Raw genomic sequence first — 20,278 nt, 5'->3', positions numbered from 1 at the left:
CTGAAATAGCCTATTAATTATTTTAGTGCCATTTCTGGATTGACCATCTCCCTTGTACTTATTTTGCTAAGTCGCACCATGCGCCAACCCAGGTATGATCCACAACGATCCGTTTGGAGCCTACCTTGCATCCGGTTACGATGTCGTGGCCCCAGTGGTTGGGAGCGCAGCGGTCGCAACGCTCGCCGATTGTGTTGGGAGGACAGATGCACTGGCCAGTGGTGGCGTCGCAGTTGTTCCCCACATGACTGCACTGACAAGCTGCAGGACACATAGAGGAGAGGCTGGATGCAATATACACAAAAAGTAATAACTTTTCTGTTTGGTCCGGCACTTTTTTTTTTTTTTTTTTACTTCTTGGCAGTAGTTTTCATTATTAGGAAATGCATTTGGGGGATGAGCAGTGGAGCTTATAGTTTGAAAAAGTGCCAAAATTTATAAATAGAACGTCAAAGCCATTCTGCTGGCAGGTCATGCTTTTTTGTTTTTTTACCCCCCCCCCATTTGGTTGTCTCGGTAAAAGCCTGCTCCGTGGGGGACGAGGGTTTTCACCGGGGGATGGAGTTTGGTCCTAGGCTGAGGAGATATGTGATTGCGACTGGTTGCCGGCTCTCATCTTGATGATTCAGGGAACACATTGAAAACAAGCATTGAGAGATGCCAGTCAGACACCTCACGGTCAGATTCTCGGGGCCTAAAAGCTGACAACGAGAGACGAGTGCTACAGCAAGAAAAGCTATTTTTCCAGTGGAGGAAAAAAAGAATTGGGCAAATCGTTCATGGGTGCAACTGGCATGCTCGACTCATGGCACAAATGCATGTTCCTTACAAGGAACTAAAAACAGGGACGAAAGAGGCTTTCCATTGGTGTCAAATGTAAAGCCAAGAATTGTAGTTACAACAAATTATCTACCAAACACATATGTCCATCATTTTATGTGCTTAGAATAGTTCTAACAATTGAAGGCAGTTTATGTGTAAACCAGTATTAAAAAAAAAAAGTATTTATTTTTCTTTCACTTATTTGTGTCTTTTTGCAAGCAGAGAATCCCATTTGTATTCTGATGTAAATTCAGGGTAGACATTAAAATCTAACTATAATTGTTTTGATATGGATCTTACCCTGTGTTGGTGATCTTGAGATGGATCAAAGCAAATAATCCCATTTCTGGGTTTTCTTCCCTAGCAAATTTAGCAGTGTTCTTCTTGGCTGCTAATTGTATTTGGCATCAATAATGTTTTGCATCATGACTATTGTGGGAAAAGCTATTAATAACCATGCATGATCTGTGGGGATGCAGAATACTGTTTGTGGGACCCAAAAACTTTGAGCATCTTTTTCTCCAACTACTTCCATTAAACACACACTGCATTTGCAAGACTATCTTCGATGTGAGACCAGCTCTATGTAAACCCAAGCTGAAGCTGCACGATTTGGCCAAACCTTGACCTTTAATTTGAGGTGTGAAAGCAGACATATGCTTGGTGTTAAATCCCAGCAGACCTCACATCGAATCGCTGCTGAGGGGAAATGGGCTTTCAGTGTGGAAATGAAGTGCCGAAACAGCCATATTAAAATGCACCGCTCTGATTATAAGTTAATATTGTGTCAGTGAACAGACAATGACAGCAACAAACTAACAATGTTGTGAGCTGACAGCTGATTGCATAATTTGCAGATGTGTAAACAGACGGATCATGTATACACACTGTTCTGTTTTTCAAAGGATTAGTTTTTAGCGTGCATGTAAAATGCATATTTCAATACATTTGATCAGATTCGTTTCGAAACCTTTTTCATGATCACGCTGAACATTTAATATTTACTAGCTGTTTGATTATTTAACAGCAAAGATAATATATATTTTATCACTAATGTTATTCCTCTTCTGTGTGTTCAACCTTTAACCATAAAGAAAATGTACATCAATGTGAAATTAGTTCCTCATGGTGATTTTGTATTATCTTTAATCTTTCTCTTAGATGGCCTACAAAGTTTGAATTCTCCATTATGCTCCTTATTAATTCTCTCCTTCAGTCTGTTGCTTGTGTCTATCACTGCGTTGCTGTTTGAACATAGACCATAACACCATGCAACAATGAAACTAGGAGGGTTTTACAGTTTTACGTGTCTGTTTGAGGTTGAGGGTGAATTTGAAGTGAATAAATGGTCAAAAAAATTATATATTACAGTGTCCGAGTGAGACCTGAATAAAAGGCCTACAGCAAAGGTGGAAATTAACAAAGTGTGATGACTCACTCACTCCCCACGATCGAACTCAATTACGTCTACCTTCTACTCAATAGATGATTATTACAGATTTTTTACACACTCTGAAGATGATGATTCAAAGTTCGGGTGAAAGAGTCAAAGTAGATGATGATCACAATTACCCATTATGGAAAGTGAACAAAGTGAGTGATTAAGCTTCAACAAAACAAGGTGGACTGTCAAAACAAAGTTTAAAAAAAAAAAAAAACAAGCTTCAGGTGGAATTCATAATGTTTTTATAAGAAGTCCATCCATCGTTTTTCTTTGTTTGGAGTTGAAACGTGGTCTGTGTTGATGATTAAGATGGCTTATTTACTCAACTGTGATTGTGTGTTTGTGTGTGTAAATACATCCATATGACCCACCCGTGCCATTAAAGGGTTAAAAATACATGGGGGGGGGGGGGGGGGGGGGGGGGGGGGGAAAGGCATTGTTCTTATTTCTTTTGTTTCTGCAAATCACTGCAGCGTTGTGCCTAAAAGAGGATTCAAACATGGATCCTCCACACTTATGGTCAGGACAGAAAAAAACATCAAGTGGGTTGTTTTTTTTGTGTTGGTTTTCAACAGACTGCTGATTGTTCATATCTACTAAAAAAGTACTGCAACAAGAAGCGAGTGGCTGGTAACCAAGCCTTTTTTTTTTTTTAATCAAGGTGCACATTTTTCAACATTGTCTTACCTGAGGGCACTAAAAGATTTGACTTTGTATTAATAATTTTGACGGCCCCACCAACCTGAAGTGTGCAGAAACATAATTACTCTGTCACAAAGAATTGGTGTAAACCTTAAATAATAAAAAAAAAAAGAACAAAGCAGCAGTTTAATCACAGCAGCGCTTCTCAAGTGCTGACGTTGCTTCATAATAAATGACAGTAGGGCAAGTTTATATCCATATGTTTGATTCCTACGAGTTTGTAGGTTTAAGGAAGAATAAAGGATCTCCTCTTACGTGTGCAGCCGCCCTCCTGGAAGTTGAAGAACCCCCGTGAACAGCGGTCACATTTGGGTCCAGAGACGCCGGGCTGACAGCGACACTGACCGTTCTCGTCACAGTCAAATGACTTGGATCCAAATGAGTTGCAGTGACATGGGACACACGCGCCGCCTGTACTGATGCCGTGAGTCTGAGCCTGGTTAAACACACACAAATATGTACAATCAGAAACGAGTGAAAGCATTTACAAAAACTGGGTTACATGATATGCGCACACTCAAAAAAAATTAAGAGATCATACTGATGTTAGATGCAAAAGTTATTTCTAGAGGGGAAATTGAATTAATAAGTGGCTGTATGATTAAAACACGCTAAATTACATGGACATATATTTAAGTGCGTTGCAGTTTAAAACACAACTAAATCTGCACAAATGGTTAAAAACAACTCCAGTCTGTTAGTTTATAAAGCTGGTCACTGACATTCATGAACTCCCAAATGTCTGAGAGAAAAATCCACATTCTCATTAAAAACAAAACAAAACCATTTTTAAAGCAGTGTGACAGAAACAAAATATATAAAGAGCTTCTCGTGATTTACCTCAGAGAAAAAAACACGAGTTTGCTGAAACTATTGACATTTACAATTTTAAGCACCAACAAACATCCCGAGTAACCTAAAGAATTGACATTTTACATTCAAGAACATTCCCAAACAGAAATGTGATTCGGAATAAAATGGAAGAACGGCCCTTGGATTGAAACCCTGATAAACACACCTCTCTTTGCATGCAAAGTTTTTATTACGGTACCCCGAATCATGACATCGCCGAGAATAAAAAAAACATGACATGTGTTTGAAATGTACTTCTTTAGTGTGTACTGGGCCTGTGGGTTTTCTGTATAGAGATTGCATGTTCTCTTTGTGTGTGCGTCGGGTTTCTCCAAGCAAATGTCCAAAGCACGCATTCAAGGCTGACAGGTGATAGCAAATTGCCCATAATTTGTAAACAAGAGTGTGTGTGACTGCCTGCCTCTATGTGTTTGCCCTGTGAAGGAGTGGAGATTACTCCAGGAGGTACCCTGCCTTCACTCATAGTCATGTGGCATCGCTGTATGACCGCTCGTTGTATAAAGTGGATCTCCAAAACCACACCAGTCAAAAACACCCCATGCCACTTAAAGCACAGCACTGTCATCCACATGCAGTGTGCGTTACCCCTGTCTTAGGCCTGTATGCCCCCCGGGGACAGCCCCCCGTGCGGGAAGAGCCCCCCCATCTCTGGTGCACAGCTTCCAGGGAGATGTGCTCCACAGGCCGCCGTGTCTCCCGCCTTTCGTAACCTTGGCGACGCAGGTCGCAGCGCCGGCCGACAAAGCCGGCGCGGCAGATGCAGCGACCCTCAATGTCGCAGCGCTGGGAAATAGATCCGTGTTGGCTGCAGCGACAGGGCATACACTCCTGACGCTCAGCGTCCCACCAGCAGTTCGGCTGGACCGATAACAAAACCCAGGTTAATAAGAAGAGAGAAACTAAACAAATAGAAAGATCTCATTCATCTTGTGCGAGATAACGATCGATAATGTGATGATCTTTTATATTCTTGTAGTATAACATGGCCATTGGGATAACTATATCCCCCATTGTCTTAAATCAAGCATTTCATAGTAAAACACACACTTAAACACATTTATGACCTCACTCTACAGTTATAAATAGAGAGACATACACAAGTGGAAAAAAGTGATGATCAATATTGATACAGTAGATAAATAGCAAATTTGTCATGTAAAAGTAATTTACAAAGACATTTAAAGAGAAAAGTTATGTAATAAGCGCAATATTACAAACTGAATAAAAAAAGAAATAAAAAAAAGAAAGTCTTTATGAAATAATGAACTTCAACGGGGACATAATCAAATCTGTCATCTGTCACAATACCTACCATGCACTCGTCACACTGTCGACCGACAACATTTTCTCTGCACAGGCACTGTCCTGTTTCCTGGTTGCAGGCCTCGGACACAGAGCCGTTGGTGTGGCACTGGCAGGCTGCAGGAGAGGAGGGGAAAGACGAGAAGAGACTGAGAAGCAGCATATTGAAGAGTGAAACATGTTGAGAGTGTGTTTACTCCACACTACGGTGCGTTGGATAAGGGCTTAGATCCTTCTTAAGGTCTTCTTCAGGATTAGCCGTTGATATCCACTTTTAATATCCTACTCACTCTACTTTAGAGAAAATCTTCTGTTGCCCAAATAGATTCTTCAGTCTAGCGGGCTGACTTAGGTTTAGCAGGCTTTACTTTGCACATAAACCGGCGAGAGAGAAAAGAAACATTAAAAAAACAAAAAACAAGTCAAAGGCAAAATAAAAAAAAAAAACAGCTTGTGAGCAAAAACTGCAATGAGACAGTAGATAAAGAACTTCACAACTTTTATTCGATACCCAGATGACAATACTTTTTTGTACTTTTAAGCAATTTGCTGTTTACTTGCAACTGACTGTTCTGTGCATTTAAAAACCTTTTTTTTTTTTTTTTTTTTTCTGAGCACAGTTAAGTATGAGGTTTCTGGGGCTTGAAGAGCAATGTACACTTGCGTATGACTATATACAGTATGCAAGTTTTCAAGGTATTACGTTATTGCTGTTCATGATTGTTGCAGGAAGGGTGAAAAGAAAATAAGATTAAACATATTGTGAAAAAATATCTAAATAAATTCCTCATAATAAGAGGATGTTTAAAGTCAGTATTGCTCTGGTGGTCAGTCATTAATAAATATGTTTTGAACTGTCCAATCTGATGTGAGATGTTGCAGGCGGACCAGAAGGCGAAACTGAAGTTGGCTACACACAACACAAAGATCAAGTGAAATCGTTTAATGTTAATAATTCTGTTGCAATATCTGCTTCGGAGAAAATGATGTTTTTTCGCTTTTTTTTTTTAGGGATAGTAATTGTTTATGGCAGAACATTTGTCACAGGAAGGAGGTGCGACGGGTTGACTGGACTTCCTCCTTTGGCATTTTATTTCATCGCTCTTTCACTGCATAACATCCAGTTCATAAGCGGCACTGCTTTTGCGCTGAATTGACAATTTACAGACACCCAAAACCTACTCCCGCATCAGCTCTTTTAGACCTCAGCTTTTGTCGTCCTTCCTGTTTGATGATAAAAACTTTATTCAAAACTCTTTTTTTTTTTCTTAATTCTCTGTGGAGGATGAGGACACACTTACAAACGACAATCAACCCTTTAGATATACAATTAAAGACTTGAACATAACAGCTTCCATCTGGTGGATGGGCTGTCACGCCCAAACACACACAGGCGCGCGCGCACACACACACACACACTCTGTTTTACCTCCTGCCATTCTCGCCTCGTAGATGTAAAGAGACAGAAGGAACAGACCTGACTGTGGGATGGGAGGTGGGAGAGAGAGAGAGAGGGACACAACAGATGTCCACACTAGAACACGTACAGAGGATTCACAGGGAAAACACACATACGGTACACAACATACATTAGATTCCGCTCCGCACACAGAAAGGCACGCACGGCCTCCCACACATACACTACTACTCGACTGCACGCGTGCCGATTTGCACACCCACAACAACGCCTGATTGAACATACAACAAAACACGCACATACAGACCATTTCTGTGTAACACCATCACCCAGTCTCTCAGCCCCCGAGCTTCACCCTTTGGGGACCATCTGGACTTTGCTCTGTCAGTTTTTACAAGTGCAAGCCTTGTTGTGGGATAAAATGTTACTTTCTGTTGTGTTTTTTTTTTTTTTTTTTATCCAGTAGTCATGGTAAAGATATTTTTACTCCAACTTGAAATACATTATGTTGTGTTATTCAGCTTCCTGCAATCTGTCACATCAATAAACAGTGGGAGTGTTCATTGCGCATCTGTGATCCAAGGCGCTGAATGCTCTTTCCAAACAATTTAGGCATTGTTTTGTCAGTCAACCAAACATTTTCCTTGTGCTTTTCTCATGTTGTTGTGTCAATGTGCTCTCAAGTACATTTCAGATTTCTTCTAGGGCGTCTTACAATGAACACGCAGTCACGCATCATAATGAATGTGCTGCGGAGTCAAAATCCTGAAACCAACCGTGGTTTCATTTCAGCATTTGTGCATTTTTTTTTTCTCCTAAGTATCATGACTTGTGATTTTTGACTGGCCTCCTTGTATAAGAGCAACAACAATATTCTGTTCATATTTACAAGAAGTTAAACATTTATATTTATTAAAATGTCACACCTTCAGGATTATGTTATTAACTGGACCTTAAATGTAAATCACAAGAGAAAAGCAATATATGTGCTTATGCACCACTAACAGGCTGTGTTTTTTAATAATTGCAAAGTAGATTAAAATCCAAACGAATTTACAATGAAAGTATTCCTATATATATTTAAATAACCCTAAAGGATCTGTGTCGGGTGCGTTAATACTTGTACAGCCATTCCACAACATAATCATACATGTGGTAGAGGACAGGCTCCACCCTGGACTGGTCACAGTCCACCACAGGGTAAACGCAGGGAGAGAAGCAACCACACCAACTCAACGTTCACACCTCGGAGCAATTTAGGATCACCAATCAACCTCACGTGCACGTTTTTGGACTGTGGGAGGAAACCGAAGTACTTAGAGGAAAACCCCCGCACACATAGGGGCATGCAAATTCCACACAGAAAGGCCAGGCCAGTAGTTCAGTAGTAGTAGTACCTGGACTTTATCACTATGGGGCGAGATTGATAACCACTGATGTACCATGCAGCCCTTTATACATATATTTCATTATTTATTAGTTACAACTCATATTTAGCAATTAAAATTAATTTGACATCCTCTCTACGGTCCTAGGAGCCAGTGTTCTAAACTATAATGTGATGCTTGCAAAATTGTAATCTTGCAAGATGCACTGAGTGTTTGAAATTGAAGGTTGTATGCACCATATATGCAAAGATCAGCCATAAAATTAGGGTCACCCTTCTTCCTATTTCTGCATACATGTCACCAACTAATAGGTACTTCGAAAGAGATATCGTGATATTATTCAATTGACTTTGTCATGATGTTTTGGCTGACCAGTGTCTGATTGACCATATTGTTGTTAAGAGAAGTATAATGCAGCAGTGTGATGCAATGTCTGAAATGCTTACCTGAGCGACACGTTTGTAACTAAGTCAATTTACCTCCACAACAAATAATCCGATAATTGTCTGATATCTGGATTTACAAAATTACTTGAGTGGCTGTGTTAATACTACAATGTGATTATTTCTCCAATAGCACCTGTCCCCACCGCCCTGACGTCTTGGACATGTGAAAACATTTTCAACAAGACAAGACCAGATGTTTTGAAAATAACAAGAGCTTTTACACTTACTCGCTAGGTACTCCCCAGTAAAACCAATAATATACTGCAATATGCCAACCATGTTATTAAATGGCAAATGGATTTCACTCATATAATGCTTGTCCACCGCTTCAGCAGTCCACAAAGCACTTTACACTGTTAATCACGTTCACCCATTCACACGCACATTCACACTCCCATGCAGTCGGCGGCCAACCAAAGTTCTCAGTGCATCCAATTATTATTATTAAATTTTTGAAGTGTAAATGCATCACACTTGATAATTACTCTCAACTGATGGCTTGCATCAGATTATGGTCATTAGTCTGTGATTGCTCTTATCTTTACCTCTCTTATTTTCATGTATTCAGGGAGAACCATGTCTGAAGGTACAAAGATGCAATCAGATAGTTAATAAAATGTCTAAACGACATTTTATTATACTAAACAAATTGGAAAGTTTAGGAGAAACAGATATTACCTCATACAAAAACATGAAATCTGTACTGTCTCTTCTGTGTTAGTCTCAATCACAAAAAGACACTTTCGGTTTCCAGTGGTGCTCCTTTTTGTTTGTCGTTATGAGCAGCCACGCACGCACGCACGCACGCACGCACACACATACTTCAGAGGGAATAGTGGACACTGAGCAGATCGAGTGGTTGGATCCAGGGTTAAGCCATCTGACTGAGGATGACTTAAAAAAGGTGGGACGAAAAGTGTTTCTTGTTTCCCTTTTTACTTTCAGAGCTCAGTACAGGATTCAAACTGGTAACCTTCGAACCACACATGCTTTGAGAATAAATTGTATGTTGCAGTAGCCTTCACCAATGCCTCACTATTTCTATTACCTGCAGTTACACTTAAACAGAGTTGAATGAGGACTTCTTATTATAAATCAGCCGAGTGACTTTGTATATTGAATACAGGAGTAAAGAAGTGGCTGACATGGGGGCACCTACATTAAAACAGTAATGATATCAAAAGCCGCGGTTCCACCGCACTTTCTGTGCCTGAGCGTCGCCGGGCGGGACGGGTTTGCGCACGGCCGGACTGAAAAAGTTGTGGATGGTACGGAAAGAAACCGCGACCACCGGGTCCGATTTTCCGCGACCCCTCCGTTGAGGTACCGAGCAAAGAGGAACGGGTCTGTGAGGAGGAGAGACAACGCAGCCGTGTGCTGACAGTAACAGGAGGAGGAGATTCAACAGGAGCTGGACGCTGCTGTTCACAATGAAAAAGTTGAACCTGTGTCACAGAGAACGACATGGACGGCCGCCGGCGTTCACAGCCCCGCCTCCATTTTTACTGTACTTTCTGTGGTGGGACCGCACGACAGAGTTGGTCCTGGGTGGGCTTTGCCGTACCACGACCTCCCGCCCCGCCACATACTGCGCGGTGGAACAGCGGCTCAGACACATTAACCTGCAATAAGGCTGCCAAATTTGTGGACATTTTTTTCCTGGCTGCCACAATTAAATCATGATCATTGGGGATAACAGAAACGCTTTGCTGCTTATAAACCCAAATAGTCAGCCAACCACCAGAGAGTGAAGAAGAGATCAGAGCTCCATTGAGCCGCCATCATAAATAAAATCCAAATATCGTTCTTACTTATCCCAACAAGCAGCAGCTCCGGCTGTAGGCTCTGACCAATCAAGTACTCATCCCACCTTCTCAGCTGCAGTCAGCCAGAAATAATCACAATTCAAACTCCAAATTACAAAAATTGCAAATCATGTAAAGAGCACATTTGTGCATAAGTAAAAGTACATCCTATTTATTGCTGAACTTTCTCATGTTTGTATAAAAACCAGTGGTTTATATTTGATGTTAGAATTCAAACTACTGCATTTCAATTCATTACACAGAAAACCACTTGGTATTTTCAATTAACCCTTCCTAATACAGATATGTTATTTGAAAATGAATTATCAATAGTGATTAATAATCATATTGATCAAGGTATTTGTCATTATCATTCTGACTGTAATCATGCAGGTTTAACCTGAAACAATTGACTTGCATCTCTGATTGAAATTTTTTTTTTTAATTTACGTTTAACTTTATTGTGTTTTTATCATTTCGTTTTATGACTTCTCGGAGTCCTCAATCCTATGCAAAGTGTCAGTGCCTCTTTTATAACCAGTCCATTAGGAAAGGTACATTTGGAGCTGTGAGTTTTCCCCAAGACCCCAAAAGAGTTTATTGATCAACTGTTTGAATCGCCTCCGAGACGTTCAGTGAGTGTCAAACACAAAAAGGACAGAAGAAAAAAAGGAAGCATAATTACATTTTTGGATTATTAAATATCCACCGAGTTCCTGCTGTTAGACAAATGTGTGAGCCCGCAATTCACGCGTAACTTCAGCAGCTTTCAAACAACTTTTTTTCTCAATGTGAAAAATGGTCAGAGGAGTTCATTTTCTTCAATTCATTCCTCAAACAAACTGCTTTGTGGTCACGTTTGCTGGCAAAATCAAACCATTTTCTGTTCTCCGACGGAATTAAACTGAACCACGCGTAACAAGGAGACGCGACGGCTGCAGCAATAATGGCCAAAGATGGAAACACTGACATGAAAAGAAAAAGTAAAGGATTTTTACACTCTAATAGTGTGCAAATGGACTCGGTCTGAACTCCCCTGCTCCACTCAATAAAATTCATTAAGACTGGGAATGATAGAGAGAGCGAAGCGGACAGAGAGAGCAAGATAGACGGGCAGAAGCCGGGCGCCCGCAAGAGAGAGAGAGAGCGGGAGCTGTTGTGTTTTAATAATTCTTGGTGGTCTTTTGTCATTCGTACAGGATCGATAACAACTCTCCATCTCCCAGACACAAGCAGCCGATCAGCAGTGTAGGAGAGCAATAGATCAGGCTGATTAATCAATAACCATTTAGCTGGGTGGAGAGGGGAAACAACTACAGAACAATGAACTATCAAATACACATTAATACCCTCTGTCAGCTGGTCTACCTGCTTTTGTGCTGGCCTGACAGTTTTATCTGTCTGTTTATCAGCCGGCCTGTCTGTCGCTCAGTGTGAGGTATCTGATAATCTGTCTTTCTGTCTGCCTCCTTTTTTGTCAACAGCACAGGTTTTAATGAAGATTTTCACAAACAAGAGCCATCTGTATGTCTGTATTCCCTGCCATCTCGTTTCTTTCCCCACTGCTTTTCCCTCCTATCCACTCTTCCTCTCTCTCTTTCTTTTATTTTCCCAGGTATAGCTTTTATTCTCACTCTTAAGCACAGCTGGCAGCCAGTGGGCTGCTCCGACATCACACCTCCTACCAGCACAGCTGCTTGTCCATGCATACACACATACACATACTCCAGATGGTGTACTATTTTATTTTTTATTTCAGTAAAATATTAAAGCTATCACTAAGCTAAAACTGACTTTCATAAGAAATCTGTGCTTTTGGTATCATGTTCAAGCGTCACTGTGAGCTCTTTTATAACACTTCCCTTTTCCCCAAAAAGTCCTCATGAGCAGTTTAGATGATTGCAAAAACTGATATTGAGAAACAACCTGGAAACAACTGATTTATTCAATAGCAGTGTAAATTATTGAAAACCAGTAAATCATTGCAGTTACTATTTATTCTTCTTTCAGTGACAAAAAGGTAGTGGGTTAAGTAATTTAAAATACATCCCCTCCAAAATAAGCCCATAAAATGTAACCAATGGAATCAGACAATGTGACCTGACAAGCTATGATTACACATTGGAGGTAAAGCTTAGTTATAAACTGTGCTCACACTGGTGGTGTGTTCTATTGCTCCATTTCCTAACAGAACAAAAAGAGGTAAAAATCAAATTTCTTATGGAATGGCTTTTGAATTTGCCTTTGCCTTTTGAGCCTCGGCTAAAACATTTAAATAGAAATTATATTAGCTAAACACATTTAAAAATATACCTTGTAACATAAGCCTTTCATAATCTTAAAACATGGGTTAATACATTCATATGTTTTAACAGCCTTACTATTGCTTATGAAGAGCTTAAAAAAAATATTATTAAATACCTTCAATGGGTCTCGGCCATCTTATTTAGCGAAAACACTTTTTAGACGGCCTCTAAGAAATCACTATAATTAAATTGCATTCAAAGTGCATTCACACCAGCTAGTTTTAATCAAATCAAATCTGCCAAGTATGATTACACTAACTCAAATGTGAAGTATAAAACCCAAATTTTCAATAAACAGCTAATATTAACTAGGGCTTGGCTCCATATGCATATGGACGTGATCGACATTGATTGGGTTGGCGTTAAAATTAGTGAGTGTATGTAATCTAAGAATCTAAGATGGTAAGTTTAATTACTTACGTTGGCAGTTTTTTGCTGTTACGGCATCTCCATAATAACCTCCGTCACAGCTGTCGCAAGCCTGGCCACCATAGCCCTGGCGACACCGCAGACACTGGCCCGTGATTGGATTGCAGCTGCCAGGCACGGATAGGTCCAGGTTGCCATGGCAATCACAGGGCTGGCAGGATCCCCCTGGTATGGTGGGTTGGCCGTAGTATCCATTGGAACATCTAGGAGGCAGCAGAGATAATTCAGCTTCATATGTTGGCAGCACTGTAAACGTAATCAGCTGCCTGTGAGTGAGTATTAAAAGATACGTAGGAATATGTTCAAGGCTGCAGCCTTTCATATTTGGAATAACAAACCGCACGCATGTCAAGTCCAAAGAGGCAGCAAAGCAAACTGGCAAAGATTCTGCAGCATCAAGGTCTAGGTTTCACCATACAACCTGTCAGATGTCTTTATTGAGACAGTGGCAGCTTTAAAAAGCGACTTATCTGCCAATCATTGAGTGACTGGGCTGAAAATTATGGTTTCACTATGGAGCTCCTTGTTTTACTACTTATATTACCAGTATAAACAAAAAACATGAGAGTCCAAAAACTTCACCAGCTGATCACCATCCCAGCTTTAGGTGGCAACATGTCATTTCATATGCATATCCTGTGATGATATCTTGTTAAAATACAAGTCAACTATGTTCCTACACTTCATATACAATATCTGTGTGAGTATTTAACCATATTGTCATTGTCATTTATATTTTCCAATCTGAAGCTGTATAAACTTGAATGTCCGTTAGATTTTTTTCCTTCAAGCAAAATGGGTGGGAAAAGAGATTCAACAGACTGAAAAGTCAAAGTGTGTAAAAGGTTTTTTTAGAGAGTCCTAAAAAACACAGATGAGAGTGAGTCTTGATGGATTAGTCGCTGGATAAGTAATGAGCATCAAGGTGGAGGCATGGGACTGGTATGGACTTAGATTATTGACGATAAGCTACCAGGCTATAAAAGTATCTGTCTAATCTTACAGTAAACATGTCTCCCTATCTGATACATTCACTATTCATCTATATCTGTAGCTTGCTTTGGGACTTCACCGACATTCTAAACCCAGTTAAATCTCACATGATATTGTATTAATCCTCCCACATCTTGGAGACCAGATCCCAACATGGTACCTATTACTTTGTTTTCTTTTTTTTTTTTTTTTTTTCTTTTCTTTTTTGCCCTTGTCCTGTTCGGCAGCTTGGGTCAACAATATGATGTGATTGAGAGCCTTCGGAGTCAGAACAGTTTTTGGTCTTGCAACAGGGAGAAACCTGGAGTCTCCTCCTGTTGCCTTCTCCGTCAGAAGCTGGCATGGCTGCCGTACACGACCGGGGGGGAACGCACAAAGAGAGAGAGAAGAGAAGAGAGAGAAGAAAGTCGAGGGGGGAGGGGGGAGGGGGGTGGGGGAAAGGGGATAACATACAATGTCCTTGTTGTGCTACATATATTATTTGCAATAATCACACTCATCCAAATACTTTCCAACTGTTATTAGATTGAACCAGCCTGAGCAGCTCTATCTAGACAGTAAGATGATTTCCTAGATTTAACCAGCCTGAGCAGCTCTATCTAGACAGTAACGTGAAGCAGGAACATGAAATAACAAAGAGGCAACAACAAAAGAGGAACATGATTTTTAAAGTTTGAGCAAATGATGACAGACAACAAGCAACTTCAGAAGCACCTTTCGTGAGGAGTGAAAGTGTGTGTGTGTGTGTGTGCGTGTATGTGAGTGTGTGTGGCTTGTCCACTGGGTGTGGCCGGAACTGTTGTGGGGGGACCCGTGGTGACACCCCGGGGTCCGAGGCCACCGCGCCCGGACACCGCCACCCCGGCAGACAGAAGCCCCCCAGGCCCGGGGAGACCCCAGCGAACCACCCCAGAGAGCCCCGCCTCCGCCCAAAAAGCACCCGAGAATGCAGAGAGGAATCCCCCCCAGGCAAGAGGGGCCCACAAGAGAAGGACAAAGGGCACAGGGCCCCAGGCCCCGACCCAAGCCGCCAAGCCGAGAAAAGGCCGGAGCAGGGCCCCCGGGCCGAGCGGGCCGAGAGCCCCCCCAACCCCGGCGGCGAGTCCCACCGCACCCCTGGGAACAGGCCCACCCACCGCCCCCCCCAACCCGGTAAGGCAGAGACGGCCCCAGCCGCCGCGCCCCGGACCAGCCCCGCCCCCAGACCCAGGAAAGCGAAGCCCGGCGCAGGCCCCGGTCGGAGAACAGTCAACTCTACACCCCCAGGAGCCTCATAATCCACCCGCCCCATAACCCCTCCCCCCGGGTCTTGATTGGGAAACCCAACCCATGACCCACCCCGCACACACACACACCCACACACCCACACACCACACACACACACACACACACACACACACACACACGGAACGGGGGGGGGAGTGATGACTCTCGCACCCTCAGGCCGCCGGCCGGGCCCCCTCCCGGCCACCGCGGTATCCCAACCTCCACCAATCCAACAGCAAGTGGAGAAGGAGCACCGCACCCCAGCCCCCCCACAAGCGCCGCGCCCGAGGGAGCGCGCCCCCCCGCACTCCAGCCGCACTCACCCCGGGCCGGGGCGGGACCCCAGCGGGAGGTGCTGGGGGGAGCCACGTCTCCCGCCCTTCCCCTGCCCTATATGTGTGTTGGATGTATGTAAGGGTGTGTTTTTGTGTTTTGAAAAGGTGGATGCGATGTGTGTGTCTATGGTGCGGTTTAAAATTGGGGGGTAGCGGGGCCCGGGCGTTCTACCGCTGACAAGCGGCAGAACCCCGAAAGCGGCTTACCCCCTCAAGACCCTGCATGACTAAGTGTGGTTAAAATTGTGGGTGGTGCAAAGTCGGGGGAGGACCCAGACCGCAATTAAGTAGCCTGGACCCCCCACCTAGGCACCGCCCCACTGTTCCCTATTGTGGGGTAATATAAGGTGAGGTAAGGCAGGGAGGGTTCTGAGGGAGGGGGTCCCCCCGTCGCTGCCCCACCCCACCCCCCGAGCGGCCGGCCTAGGACCCGGGGGGCCACACCCCCCCAAACAAGGCGCCGCAAGGGGACCCGGGCAGGGAGCCCCCACCCCACCCGACGGCCAGACAGCAGAGTCCGAGACCCGCAGGGCTCAGTGCGAGCCCAGCCGGAGGCCAGTGGCCAGGGCACCCCCCCTCATTCGCCCACTCCACACAGCCCCACACCCCAACCCACACACCCCAACCCACACACCCCAACTCACACACACACGCACACGCACACGCACACGCACACCCCTATCAGGCCCTGGAGGTCACTCTCAGTTAACCGTCCATCCAGAACCCGGAGCCCCCCCCGTACCCCGCTCCCCCCAATCCGGGAATGAGGCAGACCCGGAGCGCGGCAGCAGGGGCCAACCCGCCCCACCGGGGGAGGGGGCCAGAGGGAGGACCCACCCCCAGCGCCGCAGCGGGCACCCCCACCGGGAAGGGGGAGGCCCCGCACCCCCAGGGCCCGGACAACCCGCCCCCAACCCCCCCCCAGTCGACAGCCCAGCCGGGGCCCGACGCCCAGCCCCCCCATCCCACCCCAGCGGGCCCGACCCCGGCCCAGAGCAGAGCCCCCCCCACATCCCCGCCCAGGACTCCCCAGGCCAGGCCGTAACCCTCCAGCATAGATGCCAGGACACCCCCGAGCCCACAGAGCCACCAACCACCAAAGCCACGACGCCCCAGCCACGGAGCCACTTTGTTTTCAATCACTAAGGAAATGGACTGAGGATTTTTTCTATTCTCTGTAGGGCTACTTTGTGGAGACTAACTATGATGTAGTCTGTGAGCATCATGAAGAGGGCATTGGAGGGGTTATTTTATTTATCTATTATTGTTTGTAATCTTCTTTACATGGAGCCCCTTTGTCACAAATAATTTCCCCCTGGGATTATTTAAATATTCTCTTTCTGATTAATATTATTTCAGTGCTGAACACACACAAAGAGCTAGAGGGCACCACAAAACCAAGCATCAATAAATATCCCAAGTCTTTAAAATTACATAAAAATATTTTAAAATAGCACTATTACAGATTTTAAAAAAGGTGTGGAGTGAATGGCTTCAGGATGCTTTTCCCAAAAGGCGTTATTTATATGCAGGTTTACCGAAAGCCAAAACATTTATATCCCAGATTTATTAATCTGTAGAAATGCTTTAATGTTACATATTCTAGTGTAAAGTGACATATTCTTCATCTGGTCAAACACCAAAAACCAATTGATTTATTTTTTTATGTTTAACGAAGAAAAATCAATGAAAGAAAACACTAATAAAAAGCGACATGCTTTTGATTGCTATCATTCAGGAGGACAAAGATTCAAAGGGATCATTAGGACGCTCGAGCAGGGACAAGGACACAGATATGTGTTTACCGTCGATTATTATTATTATATTTTTTCCCTTTTCAGAGTCTTTCATTTAATTAAAAGGCGTATGTTCAGCTATCTGAGAAATATATTAACCTGAGAGTGTCACCGAGTGACAAGAGCCACGGAAACCAAATAAAAGACGCCTGAGATGAAATAAAGCTTTACAGGCTGAAAGGAGCGTCGAGATGAAAGCAGAGAGGAGGAGAGAACAGAGAGAAAGCAAAGAGAAGAAGAAAAAGGATATACAATGATAGAGAGAGAGAGAGAGAGAGAGAGAGAGAGAGAGAGAGAGAGAGAGAGAGAGAGAGAGAGAGAGAGAGCGAGAGAGGAGGGGGAGAAAGGTCTTCCCATTGAAAAGAGAATTGAATTTAGAGAGGAGGGAATAGAAAGGACAGAGAGAGCCTAGGAGTCAAGAGCAGCCAGCCATTATTACCACTGACCCTCCTTGGTACTCAATAGAACTGGTTTATTAGCTTCCCGTGTGTGTGTGTGTGTGTGTGTGTGTGTGTGTGTGTGTGTGTGTGTGTGTGTGTGTGTGTGTGTGTGTGTGTGTGTGTGTGTGTGTGTGTGTGTGTGTGTGTGTGTGTGTGTGTGTGTGGTACATCCCCTTAGTCAAGTGGAGAGTTGAACTGGCAGCAATCTCATTTCTTGATGAAGAGGGTAGAACGTGTTTGTGTTTACATTGATTTGCAAGGCAAGTTCACAGTCTGACATTTCCATCATATTTTAGAAAACAATAGTTTCATACAATCCAATACTAGTATGTACTATTTAATTCTATTATATGCTTTTTATGTCCTGTTCTGTCATGTATAGATCTGTTCTATTCCATTTATTTTCTACTTTGTGCTGTTCCACTGTAAACCATTCTTCTCAGTTTTCTATTCTATTCCATTCCATTCTATTCTATTCGATCAGCAAGTGTGGGTGCATGTACTTTGCCCTCAGGAGGAAGTAAAGATATTTATAGAAGACAAACCTGAGAGCTGAAGGAGTTATATTAGGGAGACTTTAAAAACACCTGCTCAAAACTGTCAAAGTGCACAGGAAGTGGTGAGCAGATTTGGTACAGAGTTACATAGAGAGAGAAACAGATACGCGTATGCAGAGGTCCAGATTAAAAAGTTATACGTGTGTGTGTGTGTGTGTGTGTGTGTGTGTGTGTGTGTGTGTGTGTGTGTGTGTGTGTGTGTGTGTGTGTGTGTGCGTGTGTGTGTGTGTGTGTGTGTGTCTGTGTGTGTGTGTGTGTGTGTGTGTGTGTGTGTGTGTGTGTGTGTGTGTGTGTGTGTGTGTGTGTGTGTGTGTGTGTGTGTGTGTGTGTGTGTGTGTGTGAGTGTGTAATGAATAGAGCAGAGGTCTGCGGCTCTGGAGCCACATGTGGTTTTTTAGTCTCTCTGTGGTGGCTCCCTGAAGCTTTCACAAAAGCATACCTAAATAAACATTTCATCTCATGTTTATTGTATTTGCACACCAGAGTCATTTTCAAAAGGACTCTTATCTCTTGGCTGAAAAGGGCTTTAAAATCTGGCACATGTAAAATGTGGAAAAAATAGCTAAGGCCACAAACAATTGGTAAAAATGCTGAAACAGCTTGAAAAAAAAAAGAAAACCTGAAATGACTAGAATTTTTATAAGAAGAACATGTTTAAAATAATCTAAAAATGGAGAGGGTAAAAAATGTTTAAAACTGTTAAGAAAAGAGCACAAATGATTAAAACGACTGAAATGTCAAAACTGCCACAAAAATAGTGGGAAAAAAGGGCGAAAATGTTCAAATGAAGTACAAAAACAGCTGGAAATGCAATTAAATGTTTACCATCCTGAATAGCAACTGAAACTTCCTAAATGCAACATAAAATGAAGAACAGTTTTTGTATGAAAAATATAAAGGCAATTTCACAATCTGTGTCAGCCTCATTCCAAAGGTTAAACGTCTCCAGTTACATTTGATTTGGTGGAAAGTCACAAAACTCCCTCTGGTCCCCCATCACATATATTTGCCAGAACCTTTGAAGCATATGCAAATCTATGGATTTCGATATTTTTGATGAAAAGCAAAACTAAAACAAATTGAAAACATTTTAGCAATTTCAAGGGGAGGGACATCTGTGGGACCAAATTGTTTTGTGCTGTGTGAAGCAGCTTTTTCTCTGTCAACATTTGCTCTGGTGGCGCATGATTCCATATCATCAACAACCTTGAAAACCTTGTATTACATTACCTGAGCTTATACACAAAATGAAAGAGGTTAAATAGCTGATACTTAAATATAAAGGCTGAAGTGGTTTGGTGTTTCTGGAAAAATAAATACGTCTTAGTTTTATATTTGTATTTAGATCACAGTATCCATCCAAACCACAGCAGCATTCCTTTCAAATGTTTTAGGTTCTCATTGCCCGACCAATAAAGGCTCTACGAGGGGTTTCAACCACCTGAAAGGGTACACCAACACTGGAGCTTTAAGTGGGATTATTCTAATCCATACAGCAATTACAACAAATACAATAACATTGACAAACACCCTTCAAATGCTCCCGTTGCCTGGTTTGATGGGGTCGTATTAACTCTGTCATATCAGCAGCTTGTTGGCACTGCGTTACCTGAATCTAAATTAATGTGTAATACCTGAAATGTTTTATCTGCAAGACTAATACCATCCACAAATGTTGGTGGACTCTAAGGGGCTTAGGACGCTTAATTGTATTAGCAGCCATATTTGTTAGGCAGCTGCATTTAAGAGCTTTCAGCTATACTCTAAATGGCTGTTTATGAAGGGGAAATTGAAAACCAGAATCACTTAGCAGTGAGTGGATAGTCTATTAGCATGGGAGGAAAAGAGTAGCTTATTTTGTTAAAGCCCATAATACAGACAAATTGGCACATTACAATTAATTACCACTGGCACTAACAACAACAAAAGCACAGTAGATAATGAAGTGTAATAGCAG

At 42.8% G+C, this 20,278-nt stretch overlaps 1 protein-coding gene across 1 annotated transcript in view; it reads right to left on the bottom strand.

Annotated features, from left to right (window-relative positions):
* lama2 (laminin, alpha 2) overlaps positions 1-20,278 on the bottom strand; it is a 194,450-nt gene that overhangs the window by 74,272 nt on the left and 99,900 nt on the right. Inside the window, exons 21-25 of the mRNA XM_080490875.1 lie at positions 12,926-13,137; positions 5,154-5,260; positions 4,427-4,699; positions 3,224-3,404; positions 125-261 (exon numbers count right to left, since the gene is read on the bottom strand). Of these exons, the coding sequence (XP_080347001.1) occupies positions 125-261; positions 3,224-3,404; positions 4,427-4,699; positions 5,154-5,260; positions 12,926-13,137 (910 nt within the window). The remainder of the gene's footprint in view (positions 1-124; positions 262-3,223; positions 3,405-4,426; positions 4,700-5,153; positions 5,261-12,925; positions 13,138-20,278) is intronic.

The sequence above is a fragment of the Lipophrys pholis genome (genome assembly GCF_963383615.2).
Source record: "Lipophrys pholis genome assembly, chromosome: 21".
Classification (NCBI taxonomy): Eukaryota; Metazoa; Chordata; class Actinopteri; order Blenniiformes; family Blenniidae; genus Lipophrys; species Lipophrys pholis.
The sequence above is the reverse complement of the archived record's forward strand: the minus strand, read 5'-3'. Positions and strand labels throughout refer to the sequence as shown.